Here is a 26,291-nt window from a genome sequence, read left to right on the forward strand (position 1 = left end):
AGTAGTGGACGAGATAATATATGGGGTCGAGTAGTGGACGAGATAATATATGGGGTCGAGTAGTGGACGAGATAATATATGAGGTCGAGTAGTGGACGAGATAATATATGGGGTCGAGTAGTGGACGAGATAATATATGGGGTCGAGTAGTGGACGAGATAATATATGGGGTCGAGTAGTGGACGAGATAATATATGAGGTCGAGTAGTGGACGAGATAATATATGGGGTCGAGTAGTGGACGAGATAATATATGGGGTCGAGTAGTGGACGAGATAATATATGAGGTCGAGTAGTGGACGAGATAATATATGGGGTCGAGTAGTGGACGAGATAATATATGGGGTCGAGTAGTGGACGAGATAATATATGGGGTCGAGTAGTGGACGAGATAATATATGAGGTCGAGTAGTGGACGAGATAATATATGAGGTCGAGTAGTGGACGAGATAATATATGAGGTCGAGTAGTGGACGAGATAATATATGGGGTCGAGTAGTGGACGAGATAATATATGGGGTCGAGTAGTGGACGAGATAATATATGAGGTCGAGTAGTGGACGAGATGATATATGGGGTCGAGTAGTGGACGAGATAATATATGGGGTCGAGTAGTGGACGAGATAATATATGAGGTCGAGTAGTGGACGAGATAATATATGGGGTCGAGTAGTGGACGAGATAATATATGGGGTCGAGTAGTGGACGAGATAATATATGGGGTCGAGTAGTGGACGAGATAATATATGGGGTCGAGTAGTGGACGAGATAATATATGGGGTCGAGTAGTGGACGAGATAATATATGGGGTCGAGTAGTGGACGAGATAATATATGGGGTCGAGTAGTGGACGAGATAATATATGGGGTCGAGTAGTGGACGAGATAATATATGGGGTCGAGTAGTGGACGAGATAATTGATGTGGATTCCGCAGGAGCGGCACAGCCATGAGAGGCCACATGTGTAATAACAAAGCGAGTTGTGTCTAATTTCGTGGAAAGCAGCGTCAGTCATTGAACGTTGGTGTCTTGTGTGTGTGTGTGTGTGTCTAAACTGCTTTACACTGTATTGTTAACACTCAATTTGCGAGGATGTGTGCACCTAGTCAAGTTGCGGGGAGGTGTGCACCTACAGTCAAGTTGCGGGGGTGTGCACCTACAGTCAAGTTGCGAGGGTATGTACACCTACAGTCAAGTTGCGGGAGTGTGCACCTACATTCAGGTTGCAAGGGTGTGTGCACCTACAGTCAAGTTGCGGGAGGTGTGCACCTACAGTCAAGTTGCGGGGGTGTGCACCTACAGTCAAGTTGCGAGGGTATGTACACCTACAGTCAAGTTGCGGGAGTGTGCACCTACATTCAGGTTGCAAGGGTATGTGCACCTACAGTCAAGTTGCGGGAGGTGTGCACCTACAGTCAAGTTGCGGGGGTGCATCTACAGTCAAGCTGCGAGGGTGTGTGCACCTAGAGTCTAGTTGCGGGTGTGCACCTACATTCAAGTTGCAAGGGTGTGTGCACGTACAGTCAAGCTGCGAGGGTGTGTGCATCTACAGTCAAGTTGCGGGAGTGTGTGCACCTACAGTCATGTCGCGGGGGGTCGTGCACCTACAGTCAAGTGGCGAAGATGTGTGCACTTACAGTAAAGTTGCGATTATGTGTGCACCTACAGCTAAGTTACGAGAAGGTGCACCTACAGTCAAGTTGCGAAGGTGTGTGCACCTGCAGTCAAGTTGCAGGGGTGTGTGCACCTACAGTCAAGTTAAGAGGATGTGTGCACCTACAGTCAAGTTGCGAGGATGTGTGCACCTGCAGTCAAGTTGCGGGTGTGTGTGCACCTACTGTTAAGTTGCGGGATGTGTGCACCTACAGTCAAGTTGCGGGGTGTGTGCACCTACAATCAAGTTGCGAGGGTGTGTGCACCTACGGTCAAGTTGCGAGGATGTGTGCACTTACAGTCAAGTTGCGGGTGTGTGTGCACCTACTGTTAAGTTGCGGGATGTGTGCACCTATAGTCAAGTTGCGAGGATGTGTGCACCTACAGTCAAGTTGCGGTAGTGTGTGCACCAATAGTCAAGTTGCGGTGGGGTGTGCACCTACAGTCAAGTTGCGAGGGTGTTTGCACCTACAGTCAAGTTGCGGAAGTGTGTGCACCTACAGTCGGGTTGCGGGGTGTGTGCCCGTACAGTCAAGTTGCCAGGGTGTGTGCACCTACAGTCACGTTGCCGGGGTGTGTTCACTTGCAGTCAAGTTGCGCGGGTGTGTGCACCTACAGTCAAGTTGTGGGGCGGTTTGCACCTACAGCCAAGTTGCGAGGGTGTATGCACCTACAGTCAAGTTGTGGGGTGTGTGTGCACCTACAGCCAAATTGCGGGATATGTGCACCTACAGTCGAGTTGCTGGGATGTGTGCACCTCCCGTCAAGTTGCGAGGGTGTGTGCACCTCCAGTCAAGTTGCGAGGGTGCGTGCACCTACAGTCATGTTGCGAGGGTGTGTGCACCTACAGTCAAGTTGCGGGGGTGCACCTACAATCAAGTTGCGAGTATGTGTGCACCTACAATCAAGTTGCGGGGCGTGTGTGCATCTCCAGTCAAGTTGCGAGTATGTGTGCACCTACAGTCAAGTTGCGGGGCGTGTGTGCATCTCCAGTCAAGTTGCGTGGCGTGTGTGCATCTCCAGTCAAGTTGCGGGGCGTGTGTGCATCTCCAGTCAAGTGCGAGGGTGTGTGCATCTACAATCAAGTTGCGAAGATATGTGTACCTACAGTCAAGTTGCGTGTGTGTGTGCACCTACAATTAAATTGCGAGGATGTGTGCACCTACAGTCACGTTACGGAGGATGTGCACCTACAGTCAAGTTGTGGGGTGTGTGTGCACCTACAGTCACGTTACGGAGGATGTGCACCTACAGTCAAGTTGTGGGGTGTGTGTGCACCTACAGTCACGTTACGGAGGTTGTGCACCTACTGTCAAGTTGCGGGGGGGGGGGGTTGCACCTACAGCCAAGTTGTGGGATGTGTGCACCTACAGTCAAGTTCCGGGGGGGGTGTACACCTCCAGTCAAGTTGCGGGTGTGTGCACCTACAGTCAAGTTGCGAGGATGTGTACACCTATAGTCATGTTGCTGTTGGGTGTGCACCTACAGTCAAGTTGCGAGGGTGTATGCACTTACAGTCATGTTGTGGGGTGTGTGTGCACCTACAGTCAAGTTGCGGGGGGTTTGCACTTACAGCCAAGTTGTGGGTGTTCAAGATGGTTTTGTAACTATTCACAACCCCATTGTACGGATATTTTGCTGTTATTGTATAATGGTTGATGACGGCAGTACTTTAACCTTGGTCTCAATAAGTACATTACTAAAAGTGTTCTTCGTAAGTTCATTGTAAGTAACTCTCACTTTTATCTTGATCGTGACACAGATTCCCTGCTCAGTACTTGACACAATTTTCTCCTCCATCATCGCGGGACTTCATGATTTACGTAGTGTCTGTATCTGTGATCATTCTTCTCTTCATGTTGGTTGTCTTACTTGTAAGTCCACCATTCATCCTCACATGTTCAGACTTTTCATTGGTTAGCCATTTGTTGGGTGTTTGGAGGTGTGTAAGTAACCATCGAGCAAACTGCGTAGTTCGTTGGGAAGTGTAAACAAGAATGTCACTTGGACTGTGGACACTTAAACGAGTAGAAATTTATGTTAAACAATTAGTAGAAGAAAACTGTGGCGAGGTCAGCTGACTGACTGTGGCAAGGTCAGCTGACTGACTGTGGCAAGGTCAGCTGACTGACTGTGGCGAGGTCAGCTGACTGAATGAGGGAAGATTTTATTTGAGTTAGGTGAACAGAACTGCTGACACACAATTACTTCTATAATTTCTATGTGCTGTGTTCACTGGGGCGGTTAACTACTCAACTTCTTAAAGTTCAACAACAACAAAAATACTTAAAAAAAAACCTTTTATTCATAAAAAGATGCATGCGCAGAAATACTGTACAATGTAACAAAGTTATTTACAAGATACCTAATGTAACATGCATGACCGTTTATAAAGGTGTAGATATAGTGTTGTGATACATTCATTATGGTTATACAACCCAATACATGACTAACCTCCTCACACCAAGCTCATCACTCACACCAGATACAACGTTTATATATACCAGCTTCCTATCCTTGGCTTCGTCATCATTTAAGTGGGTAGTTCACAACAAACAGCCACTCGCAAATCATTTTGTAATGATAAAGTTCTTAACATTTATTCTTGTTCAGAATCTTCTGTAGCACTGTAGAGGAAGGAACACTGCCAACACCCGGCTTCTGTTCTATATGGTGTAACAAACCCTTAACCTGCCAACACATTGTTTGATGGTATGAACAAACCCTTAACCTGCCAACACATTGTTTGATGGTATGAACAAACTCTTAACCTGCCAACACATTGTTTGATGGTGTAACAAACCCTTAACCTGCCAACACATTGTTTGATGGTATGAACAAACCCTTAACCTGCCAACACATTGTTTGATGGTATGAACAAACTCTTAACCTGCCAACACATTGTTTGATGGTATGAACAAACTCTTAACCTGCCAACACATTGTTTGATGGTGTGAACAAACCCTTAACCTGTCAACACATTGTTTGATGGTGTGGACAAACCCTTAACCTGCCAACATATTGTTTGATGGTGTGAACAAACTCTTAACCTGCCAACACATTGTTTGATGGTATGAACAAACTCTTAACCTGCCAACACATTGTTTGATGGTATGAACAAACTCTTAACCTGCCAACACATTGTTTGATGGCATGAACAAACCCTTGACCTGCCAACATATTGTTTGATGGTGTGGACAAACCCTTGACCTGTCAACATATTGTTTGTTGGTGTGTACAAGCTGAGTGTCATTATTGCTAGATAGATAATATTCATCATAGTTGTGTAGCAGGATATAAGATGATCAGTTATGTAATCATTACAAGAATCAGAGGTCCAGGAGTGAACAGATGTTTAGGTTGTATCAAGAGCTACTTTTATAACCTCAATCAATGTTTCATCACAACTCTGAATCATCTTAATTGTCTTTTATGTTTAATCATGAGTATGTATCTTACCTTTACATTTTTTCTCATTTTCTCTTTAACAATAAACTCGTGATGGACATGAAATTAATGTGAATAGTTACTTTCAACCAATATGGCTTCATGATAATGATCATCTAACTTACTCTTCAACAAGATACTCTTGGTAGAGGTAACGCCTAGTGCGGTGCCAAGTTCATCTAGAGAACTGTGTGACAGTTTGACGTCTGATGATAACCAGATCAATCCATCAAGTTGGTGTCAGTTCTGACAGAGAGGCAGCCAAGTGAGCTGACGTACCTGGCCCAAGTTGATCACACACACTAGTGAACAATATGCAAAGTTTCACTGTGAGGGAATTAATGGAAACTGAGATTGATAACAAATAAACATATATCAGATAAATAACGATAGACACAGCAGGTAATTAAGGAAGTCAAGTATAAAGCAGACGGAGTAAAAGATTCCCAGTTAGGAAAAGAGAGATGAGTTAAGTCTGCAGGATAATCAAAGAAACATTTATACGAAACTTAGATGTTCCAGATGAGCCTAGTTTTTATGTGTGTAGACAAGAAGAGTGATCGCTTACAATTTTGCAAGTGGTCATGTTTGTACAGGTTAAATGTGAGGATAATCCATGAAAACTACCAATGTTCACAGCCACAACCTAACCTAAGCAGAAGTGAACCTTCATAATGACACTCTGGAGAGGCACACGCTGCTCTGGGTCTTGTAAAGTCACCATCTGACTCACTTGTCAGCAGGAGGTTACGAGATAACGTTTGTCACTCCAAACCTCAGCATAATTAATGATCATAACTTCTCATCATTAAGCCTCTCATCTCATGTATATAAATATTTGTCCTTCAATAGTTGGAACTAACTTTACAATATTTTAGATACTTCGCAAACCAGTTATTAGAATGATAATGCAAGTCAGAAAACATGACTGGTGAAAAATGAAATGTACAGACGAACATTATACATAGTCCATGACAGGAACTAATCCATGTCTATACTGACTGAAATTATGCTGAAGACTTGCATGTGATTCTTGGTTCTGTAAAGACGTATTTAGTGTAACTCATGCAACTCATGTCATTATTTGTAACTCAGGTCATCATGTATAACTTATGTCATTATGTGTAACTCATGTTATCATGAGTACGTCATGTCATTATGTGTAACTCATGTCATTATGTGTAACTCATGTCATTATGTGTAACTCATATCATCATGAGTACGTCGTGTCATTATTTGTAACTCATGTCATTAAGTCACTCATACCAGACAAGTGGTAATGGTTACGATCTGCCGGCTGTTGCTGGAGCCTAACTGTCCCACAAGACTTCCTCAGTGTTGATAATGTTAGTCATGCCAGCTTTAGCTAACACACTTCCCACATTTCATATATCTATTTTTAGTGTTGAGGTTTCTATTCATGGACAAAAGTCCACATCAAGGCCGGGCATTCATTGAAATATAGAGATTTATGAAACGGATAAAGAAAAGATAAGGGAAGTATTTACGAATTTTGGAGGAAGTGAAAGACATGTCTTTTGAAATGTGGGGCAGGTCATAGTTATTGGGGTAAACATCAGAAGGTAGAGAATTCCAAAGCTTCGACGTGTAAGGAAAGAAGCAGATATCAAAGCGGCCCACCCTTGTGTTGCCGATGACCACACAGTAAAGATGTGACGCAGTAGTTTGCTGAGTATTGCGTGGTCTAAGCTGGTGGTGAGGGCACACAAGCAGCCAACATTCAAGCGTAGGGCAAAGGGGTCAAGTTTGGAAGTTAGCCTGAGGCAGTTTATAAGTCGGGACGCCTTCGACTCAACTCTGTCAAGTAAACATACAGAGCTAGAACCACCCCAAATGTGAGAGCAGTACTCCATACAAGGACGAATCAATCCCTTGTATAAACAGAGCAACTGTTCAGAAGAGAAGTTTCCACATCTAAAGAGGACACCCAGTTTCTTTGAGGCAGACTTAGCTATTCCTGTTATGTGGGGTTTCTAAGAAAGAGTGGATGTTACAGTAATACCAATTATGTTCATTGTGTCAAGAGGTGGAATTACAGAACCGTCTGAGTTGTCAGGAGTTTTCTACAGAGAAATGGGTAGAAACTGGGTCTTGGAGGCATTGAATTTAAGAAGATTTTGTCCACCCCACTGAATTATCCCGCCCAAGTCTGAGTCCACTGAGAAAGCTGTGTCAAGACGAGATGCAGATTATACAATGAACCTGGAGCTTGAGGCTTTATGCATCTGATTTATTCTGTGAAAGTGGGAAAAGACGATATGAACGTATACTGATACATTACTTAAGATCAGTCTGCAGACATTGCTGTTAAATGGTGTCATTACATCTGGAATTTTTTTGTCTTCGATATAGTTTCAGAACATGTGGTCGAGTTGTTAGTGTTGTGTGGAGAAATTTACACCTGGAAGTAGGTTGAGCCATGATCCAGCAAGTCAGGTCAGATAACGTGCTCATTAAGGCCACATAAAGTTACCATCATTAGGCATCAACTCCATCCATGAATTGTGGCAGGGGTTGGTAGACTACCTGGGATGATAAACCTAATGAGAATAGACAACTTAATAAGTAATCATGGTCAGTAGTTAGTGATGAGCAGTACCTAGTGATGAGCAGTAGTTAGTGATGAGCAGTAGCTAGTAATGGTCAGTAGTTAGTGATGAGCAGTAGTTAGTGATGGGCAGTAGCTAGTGATGGGCGTGCATAAATACATTTATGAGTATAAGTGTCACTAGGCCACAGCAGATGCAGGACACCTTCTCCAGCATGAGGCAGGTTTCAGAAGGTGGAGACGAGGATTTAGGATGTGAGTCAATGTGTTTGTGATGATGGTGGTGGTGGTGCCCGGGGAACTCCTTCGCCAGAACTTCGATGAATATAACGTGGATGAAGATACCTGGTCAGGGAGAAAATGATATATATATATATATATATATATATATATATATATATATATATATATATATATATATATATATATATATAGTTAGTTAGTTAGTTGATCGCCTTTTCCCGCGTCAGCGAGGTTGCGCTAGGAAACAGACAAAGAATGGCCCGTCCACACACACACACACACACACACACACACACACACACACACGTTGGTGAGCAGCGGGGTCTGCACCGGTCATTTCCCACCAGGCTCACACAGCCAGCAGATAGCATTTTACCGAACCAAACTGTACAACGTGGAGGAACAGAGAATTGGGCCAGGTGAGGGTATTCCCTCAAAGGCCCAGTCCTCTGTTCTTAATACTACCTCCCTAACGCGGGAAATGGCGAATAGTTTAAAAGAAAGAAAAGATAGGGGATTAAGAATACTTCCCACGTATTCCCTGCGTGTCGTAGAAGGCGACTAAAAGGGGAGGGAGCGGGGGGCTGGAAATCCTCCCCTCTCGTTTTTTTTTAATTTTCCAAAAGAAGGAACAGAGGGGGCCAGGTGAGGATATTCCAAAAAAGGCCCAGTCCTCTGTTCTTAACGCTACCTCGCTAACGCGGGAAATGGCGAATAGTTTAAAAGAAAGAAATATATATATATATATATATATATATATATATATTTTTTTTTTTTTTTTTTTTTTTTTTTTTATACTTTGTCGCTGTCTCCCGCGTTTGCGAGGTAGCGCAAGGAAACAGACGAAAGAAATGGCCCAACCCCCCCCCCCCCCCCATACACATGTACATACACACGTCCACACACGCAAATATACATACCTACACAGCTTTCCATGGTTTACCCCAGACGCTTCACATGCCTTGCTTCAATCCACTGACAGCACGTCAACCCCTGTATACCACATGACTCCAATTCACTCTATTTCTTGCCCTCCTTTCACCCTCCTGCATGTTCAGGCCCCGATCACACAAAATCTTTTTCACTCCATCTTTCCACCTCCAATTTGGTCTCCCTCTTCTCCTCGTTCCCTCCACCTCCGACACATATATCCTCTTGGTCAATCTCTCCTCACTCATTCTCTCCATGTGCCCAAACCATTTCAAAACACCCTCTTCTGCTCTCTCAACCACGCTCTTTTTATTTCCACACATCTCTCTTACCCTTACGTTACTTACTCGATCAAACCACCTCACACCACACATTGTCCTCAAACATCTCATTTCCAGCACATCCATCCTCCTGCGCACATCTCTATCCATAGCCCACGCCTCGCAACCATACAGCATTGTTGGAACCACTATTCCCTCAAACATACCCATTTTTGCTTTCCGAGATAATGTTCTCGACTTCCACACATTTTTCAAGGCTCCCAAAATTTTCGCCCCCTCCCCCACCCTATGATCCACTTCCGCTTCCATGGTTCCATCCGCTGACAGATCCACTCCCAGATATCTAAAACACTTCACTTCCTCCAGTTTTTCTCCATTCAAACTCACCTCCCAATTGACTTGACCCTCACCCCTACTGTACCTAATAACCTTGCTCTTATTCACATTTACTCTCAACTTTCTTCTTCCACACACTTTACCAAACTCAGTCACCAGCTTCTGCAGTTTCTCACATGAATCAGCCACCAGCGCTGTATCATCAGCGAACAACAATTGACTCACTTCCCAAGCTCTCTCATCCCCAACAGACTTCATACTTGCCCCTCTTTCCAGGACTCTTGCATTTACCTCCCTTACAACCCCATCCATAAACAAATTAAACAACCATGGAGACATCACACACCCCTGCCGCAAACCTACATTCACTGAGAACCATATATATATATATATATATATATTGTAAAGGATCACAATTTTGTGCGTGATCAAGATATTCCTGTGAGTCCACGGGGAAAATGAAACGCGAAAAGTTCCCAAGTGCACTTTCGTGTGATAATCACATCATCAGGGGAGATACAAGAGAGAAATATTACAGTCAGTTGGTATACATCGAAGAGACGAAGCTAGGACTCCATTTGGTAAACATGCGATTGTATATTCCTAAGAGTCAACGGGAAAAATGAAACACGATAAGTTCCCAAGTGCACTTTCGTATAATAATCACATCACCAGGGGAGACACAAGAGAGAAATATAACAGTCAGTTGATATACAACGAAGAGTCGGAGCTAGGATGCCATTTGGTAAACATGCGATTGGTCAATCGCATGTTTACCAAATGGCCTTTGCCTTTATATAATGGCACTATGTACGTATTCTGAAAATCCTCTGGCACTTCACCATGATCGATACATACAATAGATATCCTTACCAATCAATCAACAACACAGTCACCCTCCCCCCCCCCCCTTCTTAATGAATTCATCCACAATACCATCCAAAGCCGCCGCCTTGCTGGATTTCATCTTCCACAAAGCTTTCACCACCTCTTCTCTCTTAATCAAATCATTCTCACTTACCCTTTCGCTTCGCACACCACCTCGATCAAAACATCCTACATCTGCCACTCTATCATCAAACACATTCAACAAGTCTTTCCAATACTCAATCCATCTCCTTACTTCATCAAAGGAAAGTGATAAGTTCCCAGTGAATGACGGTTTGCGGTAGGGGTGCGTGATGTCTCCATGGTTGTTTAATTTGTTAATGGATGAGGTTGTTAGGGAGGTGAATGCAAAAGTTATGGAGAGAGGTGCAAGTATGCAGTCTGTTGTGGATGAGAGGGCTTGGGAAGTGAGTCAGTTGTCGTTCGCTGATGATACAACGCTGGTGGCTGATTCGTGTGAGAAACTGCAGAAGCTGGTGACTGAGTTTGGTAAAGTGTGTGCAAGAAGAAAGCTGAGAATAAATGTGAATAAGAGTAAGGTTATTAGGTACAGTAGGGTTGAGGGACATGTCAAATAGGAGGTAAGTTTGAATGGAGATAAACTGGAGGAAGTGAAGTGTTTTAGATATCTGGGAGTGGATTTGGCAGCGGATGGAACCATGCAAGCGGAAGTGAGTCACAGGGTGGGGAGGGAGCGAAGGTTCTGGGAGCGTTGAAGAATGTGTGGAAGGCTAGAAGATTATCTCGGAAAGCAAAAATGGGTAGGTTTGAAGGAATAGTGGTTCCAACAATGTTGTATGATTGCGAGGAGTGGCCTGTAGATAGGGTTGTGCGGAGGAGAGTGGATGTGTTGGAAATGAGATGTTTGAGCAATATGAAGTGTGAGGTGGTTTGATCGAGTAAGTAATGAAAGGGTAAGAGAGATGTGTGGTAATAAAAAGAGTGTGGTTGAGAGAGCAGAAGAGGGTGTATTGAGATGGTTTGGTCACATGGAGAGAACGAGTGAGGAAAGATTGACAAAGAGGATATATGTGTCAGAGGTAGAGGGAACGAGGAGAAGTGGGAGACCAAACTGGAGGTGGAAGGATGGAGTGAAAAAGATTTTGAGCGATCGGGGCCTGAACATGTAGGAGGGTGAACGGCGTGCAAGGAATAGAGTGAATTGGAACGATGTGGTATACCGGGGTCGACGTGCTGTCAGTGGATTGAACCAGGACATGTGAAGCGTCTGGGGTAAACCATGGAAAGTTTTGTGGAGCCTGGATGTGGGAAGGGTTTCGGTGCATTATACATGACAGCTAGAGACTGAGTGTGAACGAATATGGCCTTTGTTGTCTTTTCCTAGCGCTACCTCGCGCGCGTGTCGGGGGAGGGGGGTGTCATTTCATGTGCGGCGAGGTGGCGATGGGAATGACTAAAGGCAGCAAGTATGAATTATGTACATGTGTATATATGTATATGTCTGTGTATGTATATATATATGTATATGTTGAAATGTATAGATATGTATATATGCGTGTGTGGACTTGTGCGTATATGCATGTGTATGTGGATTGGTTAGGCCATTCTTTCGTCTGTTCCCTTGCGCTACCTCTCTAACGCGGGAGACAACGACAAAGTTTTTTTTTTTTTTTTTTTTTTTTTTTTTCCAAAAGAAGGAACAGAGAAGGGGGCCAGGTGAGGATATTCCCTCAAAGGCCCAGTCCTCTGTTCTTAGCGCTACCTCGCTAATGCGGGAAATGGCGAAAAGTATGAAAAAAAAATATATATATATATATATATATATATATATATATATATATATATATATATATATATCAAATATGTTTGCCATTTCCGGCATGAGGGAGGTACCGTCAAGAACAGATGACAGCCTTAGAGAGAAAATTTCCCACTTGGCTCCTTACTTTGTTCCTTATTTTGGAAAGTAACACAGGAAGGGAAGATTTCCAGCCACCCGCTCCCGCTCCCCTTTGTCGCCTTCTACGACACGCAGGCAATACCTAGGCAGTTTTTCTTTTTTTTTTGTGTGTATATATATATATATATATATATATATATATATATATATATATATATATATATTATCCCTGGGGATAGGGGAGAAAGAATACTTCCCACGTATTCCCTGCGTGTCGTAGAAGGCGACTAAAAGGGGAGGGAGCGGGGGGCTGGAAATCCTCCCCTCTCGCTTTTTCTTTTTTTTTTTCCAAAAGAGGGAATAGAGTAGGGGGCCAGGTGAGGATATTCCCTCAAAGGCCCAGTCCTCTGTTCTCAATGCTACCTCGCTAATGCGGGAAATGGCGAATAGTATGAAAGAAAGATATATATATATATATATATATATATATATATATATATATATATATATATATATATATATATATATATATATATATATATATATATATACGCATGTCAGTTATAATGTAATCCAAATAAGCACACTGACCATGTTCCCTATTCACATTCGTATACTTGCGTATGTCCGTTTTAAACCAGGTATTCCCAATCACCAGTTCTTTTTCAGAACACAACTCCACAAGATGTTCACCATATCCATTCGTAATACTGAATGACCCAAGCTCCCTAATTATACCCTCCACTGCCACATTACTTACCACCGCTTTCAAGTCACTCATCCCTAATACCTAGTCTCTTATAACAAAACTGCTGTCACACTGACTCAGCTGCTCCCAGGACACTTGCTTAACACGATGTTTCTTCTCATGGCCAGATGCATAATCATTCATAATCATCCACCTCATACCATTTACTTCCGTTTTCACCATCAGTCTAGAATTCACTTACACACTTCCACAACTCTTGCTGGAGCTATAGTTAAGTGAGCGCGCGCTCCCGTAGAATATACAATGTCCTCTATTACTAGGTTTCCGATCCGTACAATTTGTGTGAAAGGTTTAGATACTAGCCAGTAGCCTATGGGGCTCATGATAAAGAAACAACTTGGATTACTATTAATCAGATACTCTCAGTCGTACATACACCACCAGCACCGGGGGGTCAGTGCCCGTGAGGCATCATGTTTATTTGCCTCTAAAATTGACGTTATCATAGATCGTCTTCAGTTTATAGGTTGGAAGTAGAGAACCATTATCTAGCTATCTATTTCAACAACGTAGGCTCCAGTCACAGACGAAAGTCCACATCAAGGCAGGGGCTTAATTGAAATATAAAAAGGTTAATGAAAAGGAAGAAGGCAAAAGAAAAAATATGTACGAATTTTTCAGGAAGTGAAAAACTTGCAGTGGAAACATGAAATCTGTTAGATTTATTCTATAACACAAAAGATAGAAATAAATCAGTCCATCATTAGGATAATCTATGAGTGAAAACTTGTGTGAGCGTCCTAAGATAGGTATGTAGACGGTACCTCCTTTATTGAAAATCGCTGGTCTAGCTAGAGACAGCCTTGTCCAGCACGTTCCCCGTAGCCGAATGTGGCGATTTCATGATAGGTTTGTGGCGAATCAGAGATCTACGTCACAGTGTTTTGTACTGTGCTCCTTCTTATACTTGTTCATATTGTCTGAGGATAACCCCCCCTTCCCCCCTCTCTGCACACGAACAAGGCTTATGGACCGGATGGTTTCCATTCCCATGTTTGAGAGATTGGGTGCTTCCGAAATTGAGCCTCTGGTTGCTTGTCTGTTCCGCTTTTGTTTGATAATGAAAACCTTTCCTTCTACATGGAAACAGTTATTGGTACATCCCATTACAAGGAAACGGAATCGTTTTAACCCTTCCAACTATCGTCCTGTTGTTTTGGCTTCTACTCTTTCCATAGTCTTTCAATCTCCGCTCAGCTTCCATGCCCTTAAACATGTGGCTTGGTGATATCCCTTCCAATCTCACTAATGTTACGTTTTCATCTTTGAAAGATTTTGGAGAATGTTGCGCAGTTGCTTGATACATCAAAAGCCTGTGACAAAGTATAGCATTAGGGTCCCATCCCCATGTTCCCCTCTTTTGACTCCCCTGTCGCACACTTTGTTATGTAGCATCATCTGGCCGATCTGTCTCTGTAGTCTTTGATGAATCAACAGCAGAGTCCCTCAGGGTCTCTCTTGTCTCTTACACTCTTCTTCCAGTTCATGATGTATTATCTTTAAGAGATAACCATATGTCCTCATGTGCTTACGACTCAACACTCTATTCCTCCACTTTCGTTTCATCCTCTCCACTCTCTCTCGCTTGATCCACATCTCGTCGCACCACAACTACATTTATAGCTCAGACTTGGACAGGATATCAGAGTGCGGTGGACGGAATCTGGATAAGTGTAATGCCTCCAAGACCCAATATCTACCCATTTCTCTCCCTAAGATCCCACACAACTTCCCTTTTTCTCATTTACTTTTTCTGTAATTTCCACCCCTTAACACAATAACATGCATATTATTTCTGTAATATCCAACCTATCCTGGAAACCTCATATTACATAGATAGCTTAGTCTACCTCTAAGAGATATAATGTTCTGAATAAATGCTCCATCTATACAAAGGATTGATTTATCCTCGTATTGTTCTCACATGTATAAAGAGTCTACCTCTACATACTTGTAATACAGTGTTATGTCTAAAGCTCGTTTAGTCTGACCTTACAATTTGACCCACTTGTCGTATGTAGGTAATGTTGGGTCACTTTCCCTCTTCTGTAGGTATTACTTTAATACTTGCTCCCGAGAGCTGGCTGCTTGTACATCCCCACCATCAGTTAGACCACGCATTACTCGGCAAGCAACTGCGCCACATGATAACTCTCAGGCCGATGGCAATCCTGTGATGGACCGATTATATATATATTTCTTTCCTTGTATCTCAGAGCCTTGGAACTGTCTACCATCTCATATATTTCTTTCCTTGTATCTCAGAGCCTTGGAACTGTCTACCATCTCATATATTTCCTAACAACTATGACCTGGACTATTGTAAAAGGTAGGTTTTCCTTTTCTTCCAGCATTCTTATAATGTTCTTTTTCCTTATTTCTTCCTTTGCGTGACTCTTCATATGGCATCTGAGGTGGGCCCGCGATATGTATCTGGAAGCTCCAACATAAACTAAATCTCCTTCAATATTACCGGTAGATGTAGACCTCATGGCAAGGTTGACACAAGTCTGTCATTAAAGGCTCTCTTAATCATAATATACATTACTAATTTTCTTCCTATGGTCCAGTGGTGCTGTGCATCCATTTGGAGAACTCGGTTGAAACCTACCTGACAAACAACGGTACACAAGTCAGCCTCACCTGTTGCAAATGCTTCAAGCACAGCAGATACAATTTCTCTGTTGTCTGAGGGCGCATTCTGGAGGCCGACCCCGGCGGCGATACCCAGGGGAATGGTGGAGGTGAAGATCAGGACGTACAGCGCCTTGGTGCACCTGCTCAAGCCGTGACTTTTGCTCACCTGTACAGAAAGTCATTCTGGTAAAATGGTGTGCTTTATCTTCCTTAAAGTTAGAAAGTGTAAAGTTTCAGGCCAACCTATCGTATTTTGAGGGAATAATGAGAAACTATAATGAGAAATGCGGGAATTATTATTGGAACACAGCAAGTGTTCCAATGGGTCTGTCGTCATAATTGTGCTGAATGACCTGTGCATGATGTCACAATACATTAATGGTTGAAGCGACTGCTGTCCTCTAACAAGTGGTTGTTACAGTACAGAGATTGGTTATAGCAACAGTGTTGAGTGCAGACTAGTGGTCCTAAAGTGACTACAAGAATGAGAAGAATGTTGTAGTTACACAGGAAAGTTTTAGAGATGGATGGATGGAGCTTCAGTGTGATAACGTGTGATGTAGTGAGACAACAATATGTATCTTAATGTTTCTACAGATACGTGGAAATGGATGATAAATGGTTGAGCTTATCAATGAATGACTGGATAAATCTATGAATGGATGGATGATTGTACAAATTGAGAGATATATGAAAATATGGTCAACCGTATATGTAGATAGATTCAGAGAGAGAGAGAGAGAGAGAGAGAGAGAGAGAGAGAGAGAGAGAGAGGATCATACAGATGTATAATAATAATCCCTATTATTTAGTTTAAGATTACAAAACTCTCCTGTTCTTTCCTCCTCACCTCCATGCCAAAAGTGAAGGCCATGACGGTCTCGTGGACAAGGACAGCCACAGAGAACTCGAGCACCTTGTCCTTCTGGGTCTGGAGGCCCACGGCCATGCCCTCAAAGAGCGAGTGGATGCCCAAGGCCATCAGAAAAATGACGGAAGACGGCACGCCGTGCCCTCCTCCTGCACGGTGAACACATTGATCATTATCACCACCGTAATTATGTAATGATAATAAATGTTACAGGAACACATATGTGTGGCTGTTATCGCGTGTGTGTGCATTTGTTTAAAGTGTGCTGCTTTGGCGTGGCTGTAGTTGTATTCAGGTAACATTTAAGTTACTAACCAGTACCAATAAATTACACGTCACAGTAAAATCGGAATAAATTTGTCATCTCTGACCTTCCTTGCACTTAGTGCCCACTTTTCGTACTTCTTTAGTGAACATGTCAGTAATTGCTCGTCTTCCTCCACTGTAGAATGTGTGGTGAGGTGTCACAGATAAGGTTACTAATGATTCAGTTGTTACTCAAGGAACATAATACTGATGCGAGAGTGAGTGGGTTTGGCCCATCACGTGTATGTGAAGATTACTCCCATATTGACAACCCTCTGGGCGTCATGATACACCACCTCCCCCTCACCGTGATAGTCTTTGCAATAGTCGTGGTCGTTCGTGTCTTCTCTGACCTCGGCGTCCCCTCCGTTGGCTCGCTGGGTGGCTGATCCCACCGAAGACTTCGTCAGGAGGATGTGGGTGGCGCTGCTGCCGGTCTCCCCTCGGGAATGTTCCATCGCGTGTACCTGCGTTAACATAACACATCAGTCCCTCCAGCTCTGAGTCTGTTCCTTGTCTGTACATGTCAGTCTTTTACATAGTGGGTCTCTTCCTTGTCTGTACAATCAGTTTCTCACAATCTGTTTCTTGTGTGTACACTAGTTTTTCCCTCTGATTCTTATTCGTGTAGACACATTATTTTCTCTAGTGCTCAGTCCACATATTATGTAACATTAATTCCACCTTCCACTAGTGTGAACTCTTACCTTATTCATATCCATTTATTCTGTTCTCTTTCACATCTTCCTCCGCTGTGTTGTCTACACCTTACTTCCCCTCATGATTGATATGTGTCTAATCATTGGTCATTCCCATTGTCAGTCCACATTGTCTACACATTAACCCCTCGTACAACTCAGCTGCACCTTGTCTACACATTATCATTTACGTTTATATAGTTTCACTACATATAACAATGAAACGAGTGGATAGACTGTGGCATATTGAAAAGAAATCCACCATTAAAAAGTTAAATATTCTATTATTATTTTAATATATATATATATATATATATATATATATATATATATATATATATATATATATATATATATATATATATATATATATATATAAAGGGAAGTGAAGTGTATTCCAGTTTTGCCATACCAGTTTATCGATGGTAAATATGATGAGGAAACCGCAGGTGACCACGAAGAACCCCCAGGGGAACTCGGCAAAGTCCTCCCAGCTCTCGTTTGTATGACCCAGCTCCTGACGGAGGAGATAGAGGGTGTCACACCTCCGGTAGGGCACAGAAGACATATTGGCATGAATTATGTAATGTATGAGGAACACGATGGAATAAATTATGTAATGAATTAGTAATATGATGGAGTAAATTATGTGATGTATGAGGAACACGATGGAATAAATTATGTAATGAATTAGTAATATGATGGAGTAAATTATGTGATGTATGAGGAACACGATGGAATAAATTATGTAATGAATTAGTAATATGATGGAGTAAATCATGTAATGTATTAGTAATATGATGGAGTAAATTTTGTAATGTATTAGGAACATGATGGAGTAAATTATGTAATGTATTAGGAACATGATGGAGTAAATTATGTAATGTATTAGTAATATGATGGAGTAAATTATGTAATGTATAGTAATATGATGGAGTAAATCATGTAATGTATTAGAAATATGATGGAGTAAATTATGTAATGTCTTAGTAATATGATGGAGTAAATTATGTGATGTATGAGGAATATGATAGAGTAAATTATGTAATGTATTAGTAATATGATGGAGTAAATTATGTAATGCATGAGGAACACGATGGAGTAAATTATGTAATGTCTTAGTAATATGATGGAGTAAATTATGTAATGTATTAGGAATATCATAGAGTAAATTATGTAATGTATGAGGAATATGATAGAGTAAATTATGTAATGTATTAGTAATATGATGGAGTAAATTATGTAATGCATGAGGAACACGATGGAGTAAATTATGTAGTGTCTTAGTAATATGATGGAGTAAATTATGTAATGTATTAGGAATATGATGGAGTAGATTATGTGATGTATGAGGAATATGATAGAGTAAATTATGTAATGTATTAGGTACATGATGGAGTAGATTATGTATTCGGAATATGATGAAGTAAATTATGTAATGTGTGAGGACCATGATGGAGTAAATTATGTAATGTATTAGAAATATGTTGGAGGAAATTATGTAATGCATGAGGAACATAGTGGAGTAAATTATGTAATGTATGAGGAACGTGATGGAGTAAAGTATATATTCGGAATATGATGAAGTACATTATGTAATGTGTTAGGAATATGATGGAGTAAATTATGTAATGTATTAGGAATATGATGGAGTAAATTATGTAATGTATTAGGAATATGATGGAGTAAATTATGTAATGTATTAGAAATATGATGGAGTAAATTATGTAATGCATGAGGAACATAGTGGAGTAAATTATGTAATGTATGTGGAACATGATGGAGTAAATTTGTAAATTTACTTAAATCAACACTAAGGTTTTTATCCGTGTGAAAATAACGTCAGTTTGAAGAACAGCAAAGGAAATTGCTTAAGAAAATAGATGGTCAGGGAAGAAGTAAGACAGTTATTTTACAGTATATTGGTCAATTACTTATCGGATAATGATGATTGCTTCAAGTTGACGAAGCCTGGCAAAGATTTAACATTATTTTTGCTCGTCTTTATTTACATTTGAAGCCAACTCATGTCCTGATCCCATGTCCACTGCTGAGAGAGGAGAACATTTTGCGACACATTACCATAAAAGATGAAGACTTACTATCTGCAATAAATGCAAGGAGGGTTAAATAAGACGGAAGGCCCAGGTATCTTTTATCCGAGCTTAAAAATGAGTTAGTTAAACCCTTGACTGCTTTTTTTTCAGTAAGTTACATGCTACGGGATTCCCTAGAGACACAAGTTGACCAATGTCGTAACATCGATTATCACAAAAGGAAATGAATCACTGCCCAGGAATTATCATCAAATATGGGTGACGTCTGTAGCTGGTAAACTTATGGAAACCATCAATCAGGATAACATTGTCAACTATTTAGAGGACCACCGCTTATATGATTCTCAGCTTGGTTTTTGACGACATGGCTCATGTCCGACAACACTGCTGGATTTATGATGCAATCAACACGTATTGATCCAAGTAAGACAGTTCATGTCACCCATTATATTTTCAGACAACGTCTGATAAAAGCCCAGATGTTATCAAGAAAGGTTGAGTCGCATTGTATAGATGGAGGTTCACTTCGATTGTTAGGAAATTGATTAAATGTTCTTAAACAACGAGTGATGATTGAACCTCAGAATGGTTACACGTAACAAGTGATGTGCCACTCTGTTCAGTCTTAGGACCGGTTATCTTTCTCATATGTGATTATGATATTGATAATTGGCTACAATGTGAGATGAACGTCTGCAGAATCAACCTAACTTAACCGAACTGTTGGACTGGGTTCACAAGAGGCAAATAAATGTTAATATCAGTAAGTAATGTGTTAAGTTCTACATATCATTAGTAAACATGAAGAGGCAAGCTATAGTATGAATCATGTTCAACTTCAAAAACTAAATGAAGGAAAATACTTTGTGCGTAATGATCTCAGCTGACCTAAAATGAGAAAAACAGTGCGCAGAAGCAGTAACAAGGTCGAAAAAAAATTTGGATTTACAAACAGGGAGATTAGATTTAAAAGTCTAGGGAATTATTATCAATCTTTCCAGGCCACTAGTGCGTGCGTAGTCACCCTACTTGAGGAAAGACATGGAGAGTACAGAAACGAGCTACCGGGATGATCCTGGCCCCAGAGATAAATGCTATGAGAGCCGACTTAAATCCATTTATTTTAGAAAAGAGAAGGCTAAGACGTCTTTTAGTACAGTAAAGGTATTCAAACTTATCAAAGGATTCGATCCTCGATATGACGAGCTACTTAAATCTAGGTTTGTCTGACTTTACTCATAGTAATGGATACAAATTCTTAGGCAATCGTTTTGCGTAGAATGAGGCGAATTACATTTTCTGCAACAAGATTGCTAATAAAAAAAATGGTTTATTATTTAACGAGGTTGGAAGTAGTAATGTAGGCTTTATAAATATTTAACTTCAAATTCACGAGTAGCAATACATGCGGTTCCATATCTATGGAAGTTTACAGGGATTTTTCTTTGAAACACTCGTAGGTCTTTGAACTGCTATCACACTAATGCATGATTTTCTCACCTCCTCCCACACCACAAACGCTTAATCGCGACCCATTGGTTTTATTGCTGCTGGTATTCCTTATGAATAAAGACTAGGGATTACACGCAATGGATCCCAGCACCGAACACAGGCTACGAGATAAGATAAAACCAAAGCCAAGCATGTGATATGAGATGACCAGGAAGATAAGTGGACATGAACAGCCAGGTGATGTCCCTCTACCCTCAGTGTCCCTCTGCCTTCTGTGCTTCCCCGCCCTCTGTGTCTCTCCGCCCCCTGTGTTCCTCCACCCTCTGTGTCCCTCTGCCCTCTGTCTCTCCGCCTTCTGTGTCTCTCCGTCCTCTGTGTCCCTCGCCCTCTGTCTCTCCGCCTTCTGTGTCTCTCCACCCTCTGTGTCCCTCTGTCTCTCCGCCCTCTGTGTCCCTCCACCCTCTGTGTCCCTCTGCCCTCTGTCCCTCCGCCTTCTGTGTCATTCTGCCCTCTGCGGCCCTCCGACCTCTGTGTCCCTCCACCCTTTGTTTCCCTCTGCCCTCTGTCTCTCCGCCTTCTGTGTCCCTCCACCCTCTGTTTCCCTCTGCCCTCTGTCTCTCCGCCTTCTGTGTCCCTCCACCCTCTGTGTCCCTCTGCCCTCTGTCCCTCCCCCTTCTGTGTCACTCTGCCCTCTGCGGCCCTCCGACCTCTGTGTCCCTCCACCCTCTGTTTCCCTCTGCCCTCTGTCTCTCCGCCTTCTGTGTCCCTCCACCCTCTGTTTCCCTCTGCCCTCTGTCTCTTCGCCTTCTGTGTCCCTCCGCTCTCTGTGTCCTTCCGCCTTTTGTGTCCCTCCGCCCTCTGTGTCCCTCCGCTTTGTGTCCCTGGGCCCTCTGTGTCCTTCCGCCTTCTGTATTCTTTCGCCCTCTGTGTCCCTCCGCGCTCTGTGTCCCTCCGCCCTCTGTGTCCCTCCGCCCTCTGTGTCCTTCCGCCCTCTGTATTCTTTCGCCCTCTGTGTCCCTCCGCCCTCAGTGTCCCTCTGCTCTCTACCTCAGTAAATATTGTTTAACACTCGTGTTGCTCCGTTTCTTAAGTTTATATATATCGCATGTGTGTTATGTCCTTACTCTTGTATATGTAGATCACACACACACACACACACACACACACACACACACACACACACACACCAGCTTAAGCCATGTACTCTTTTATCTATCGGTTCAGCCACGAGGGAGAATGAACACCGAGATTGGATGTAGGCCGACTACCTCGCCCAGCGTTCGAACCCGTGTGAATATTCCACTATACCACAGAAGACCGTGTCCGTATGAGAGAGAGAGAGAGAGAGAGAGAGAGAGAGAGAGAGAGAGAGAGAGAGAGAGAGAGAGAGAGAGAGAGAGAGAGCCATTAAGCAATATCATGTGTCAGAGATCACATTAATGTTTCAGAAGTTGCAGACAGACTTCAACGCTGATTATTTTCATATGTTTTCGCTCCTCTTGACCCCGTTAAAGTTATCAACTCAAGAGTTTGATGAACTCCCTGGAGGCAGGTGTGTATGAGAGTGAGACACAGATGAACTCCCTAGAGGGAGGTGTGTGTGAGGATGAGCCACAGATGATCTCCTTGGAGGAGTGTGTGTGAAGATGAGTCACAGATGAACTCCCTGGAGGGGTGTGTGTGAGGGTGAGCTACAGATGGTCTCCCTGGAGGGAGATGTGTAAGGGTGAGACACAGATGAACTTCCTGGAGGGGTGTGTGAGGGTGAACCACAGATGAACTCCCTGGAGGGAGGTGTGTGTGCGAGGGTAAGCCACAGATGGACTCCCTGGACGGGTGTGTGTGAGGGTGAGCCACAGATGAACTCCCTAGAGGGAGGTGTATGAGTGTGAGACACAGATGAACTCCCTGGAGGGGTTTGTGTGAGGGTGAGCCACAGAAGACCTCCCTGGAGGGAGGTGTGTGAAGGTGAACCACAGATGAACTCCCTGGAGGGAGATGTGTAAGGGTGAGCCACAGATGAACTCCCTGGAGGGAGATGTGTGACAGTGAGCCACAGATGAACTCCCTGGAGGGTGGTGTGTGAGGATGAGCCAGAAATTAACTCCCTGGAGGGAGGTGTATGAGGGTGAGCCACGATGAACTCCCTGGAGGGAGGTGTGTGTGAGGGTGAGCCACAGATGAACTCCCTGGAGGGAGGTGTGTGTGAGGGTGAGCCACAGATGAACTCCCTGGAGGTGTGTGTGTGAGGGTGAGCCACAGATGAACTCCCTGGAGCGAGGTGTGTGAGGGTGAGCCACAGATGAACTCCCTGGAGCGAGGTGTGTGAGGGTGAGCCACAGATGAACTCCCTGGAGGGAGGTGTATGTGAGGGTGAGCCACAGATGAACTTCCTGGAGGGAGGTGTGTGAGGGTGAGCCACAGATGGACTCCCTGGAGGGAGGTGTATGTGAGGGTGAGCCACAGATGAACTCCCTAGAGGGAGGTGTGTGAGGGTGAGCCACAGATTATCTCCCTGGAGGGAGGTGTGTGAGGGTGAGCCACAGATGGTCTCCTTGGAGGGAGGTGTGTGTGAGGGTGAGCCAGTGTTTCAACTGGTGTGTTGCTGAATGTATGATAGGATCCCTGAGCAGGATAGTGTGATAGGATCCCTGAGCAGGATGATATGTATGGTTGAGGATCATACCCCTGGCCTTTAAGGGTTAGACAGGTCGAAGGTCGTCCTGTGACAGCTTAGAGTCGGACGGTCGCATTCACCGTTCCTACCATAGACATTATGTTGCTTACAGAATATTGGTTACTATCATTCATCTGATGTGATACTATCATCCATCTGGTGTATTACTGTCATCCATCTGGTGTGTTACTTAAGGTCGGGTTGATATCATCCATCTGGTGTGTTACTTAAGGTCACGTTTTGAGTAGCATTATGGAGACACTATAGTTATATGAACATGTGAGCTCCATTACCTCTTCTGAGGCTGTCATTCTCGTGTTTAAGAAAGATGATCTGTTGATATTATTTCCAGTATTATTACGTATATATTATTAAGGTTTGATACAAATCATTTCTTTCAAGTTTAAGAAAAAAAAATCAAAGGGTTCAAATGATGAATTGTGTGATGGAAGAAACTTAGTTTGTCAAACATTCATAGTGGTACGTAATGGAAGTACGAGCTATGAAAATATAGGTTTGGACTTTGAAATCAGTCTTACCTCGAGGAAGTGATGGAATTTTCTGTCTGCCGCTGGGAGGAGACCCATGAAGCAGACGAAGATGAAGACGCCAGCGCCAAAGCAGGAAGCGCAGGACAAGAGGCGGCTCCTGACTGCGGCCCGGGGCACAAGACGCTTGGAGAGCGCACCCCTCAGCGCCACCGGCGCCAGGCCTACACCCGTCGTCAGTAGGAAGATCATCCCCATGAAGAGGAACTGCATCTGCATCACCTCCATCTTGACCTGCTACTCCTGTGGATCTGCTCCCACTGTAGGTCGGGCCTCACCACTCCACCTGCACACCACTACTATGGCTCCGCGCTTCAGGCTGTACAAGATTAATTTTCTTGAGCGTAAAAATGCTCTTTCAGATTGCAATGTTTGCTACACAAAAAGTGTGTGTCATCAATAAGCTGGTGTTGTGGTGATATCAGAGCGGCGTCGGAGTGACAACAGCTATGGTTATCTTTCTACTTCTGCCACAGGAACAACCTGACTCTTGGGCCAGCGGTGGCGATAGTGCAGGGTTGTGTGTGGGGTCGCCGGACATCACCTCGGGTCCACCACCGCTTGGTACAACTGTCACATACCCCGCCACACCGCCCTCAGTTTTCAGAGGCTTAATGCACTAGTGTGAAGCGTCATTGGTGGTTACTACCTGATCTGGAGATCAACTTGCCTGCTACAGTTTACGATGTAGAGTAATACATGTAATCCTCTTTGATCTGACGCCTTTTTTTTGAAGAACTGGAGCTTGAAAGAATATGACTGTAATGGCCAGGACGTCACAGTAGTATCTACACGCAGGCTGGAGCCTCACTACTCGTTGTTCGCTTCACAAACCTACCTCACTTTTACACTCCATTGAATACCTACAACATTGTGGAACATACCACTATGTAATGGAGTCCACAGGTTGTACAATTTCTGTATACCGCAAGTATGAGCGATAGTATAACGAACATTAAGTAACAGTTTCCACACGGCACCAGCATGTTTACCTGACGTCAGAGAGGAAGGGTTGGGTGGCAAGTCAGGTGGCAGAGTGTGGGCCTCGCACTTGATGCTGGTCACAGCAGCAGAGGTAACACCTCCCGTCTTGCACACATCTCTGTTGCCAACCGTATATCATTAAATTATATATTGTAACCACAACACGAATATGGCCACAGCTGCAATACTGGTGCCCAAGCGACGTGCGAGGCTATGACTGTTTAGAATCACACGCTCGTCATACTGACTAGAATTCTGATATCAGCCACATATACCTCATGCCGTGAGAAATCTTTCAGTTTGACATTTTTCAGGTGATGGGGAATATCACTAGCTTGGTATACAATCAGTTGTTTTAAGAGAATTTATGAAATATTAAGATTGACAGTTACTAGAGTGACCTTGGTTCCAGCCCACCATACCCAGCCAGGTTTCATCTCCTACTGAAGGAAAATTTTAAAGTGCGTAGATGATTTTGAAAAGACTAAAATTGATTTGTAAGACACACAAACCTGCTACTGGAAGTAGCGCAGCCTTGGGGTGGTGGAGCGTCTACAAGGGTTCTGGGTAGAACCGAGACACTTTCACAAAGATTTTTCCTGGCTGTAATATATTTATTCATTTATTTATTTTGCTTTGTCGCTGTCTCCCGCGTTAGTGAGGTAGCGCAAGGAAACAAACGAAAGAATGGCCCAACCCACCCACATACACATGTATATACATACACGTCCACACGCAAATATACATACTTATACATCTCAACGTATATATGTATATATATGTATATATATATATATATATATATATATATATGTATGTATATATATATATATATATATATATATATATATATATATATATATATATATATATATATATACGAATAAAGTGTATATGAACGCGCACCTTCATAGAACATACAAAGCTCCAATAGCCAGGATCGAACCTGGGACCCCTTGTGCAAGAGACAGGCATGCTAACCGCTAGGCTAAGGGACTGTATAATAGGAAACAACTATTCGAAATACTAAGTACTCGAATACCCTTCGTCTCACTATGGTGAGCAACGGGGTCTATCGGTTGTTT

General features: G+C 43.0%; 1 protein-coding gene across 4 annotated transcripts in view; it reads right to left on the reverse strand.

Annotated features, from left to right (window-relative positions):
* Positions 1-3,935: 3,935 nt before the first annotated feature.
* Positions 3,936-26,291, reverse strand: part of LOC139754998 (zinc transporter ZIP1-like) — a 45,490-nt gene continuing 23,134 nt past the window's right edge. The window contains exons 3-9 of one of the 4 annotated variants that reach the window (XR_011714002.1): positions 24,214-24,960; positions 17,901-18,005; positions 17,098-17,257; positions 16,464-16,633; positions 15,620-15,779; positions 4,823-8,013; positions 3,936-4,622 (exon numbers count right to left, since the gene is read on the reverse strand). Coding sequence is in view for 1 of the 4 variants with exons in the window: in XM_071672903.1 (XP_071529004.1) it covers positions 7,805-8,013; positions 15,620-15,779; positions 16,464-16,633; positions 17,098-17,257; positions 17,901-18,005; positions 24,214-24,450 (1,041 nt within the window). In the remaining 3 variants the exon portion in view is untranslated. Of the gene's footprint in view, positions 8,014-15,619; positions 15,780-16,463; positions 16,634-17,097; positions 17,258-17,900; positions 18,006-24,213; positions 24,961-26,291 lie in introns of all 4 variants that reach the window. The other 3 variants (XR_011714004.1, XR_011714003.1, XM_071672903.1) reach the window with 3 other exon arrangements.

The sequence above is a fragment of the Panulirus ornatus genome, chromosome 18, assembly GCF_036320965.1.
Source record: "Panulirus ornatus isolate Po-2019 chromosome 18, ASM3632096v1, whole genome shotgun sequence".
Classification (NCBI taxonomy): Eukaryota; Metazoa; Arthropoda; class Malacostraca; order Decapoda; family Palinuridae; genus Panulirus; species Panulirus ornatus.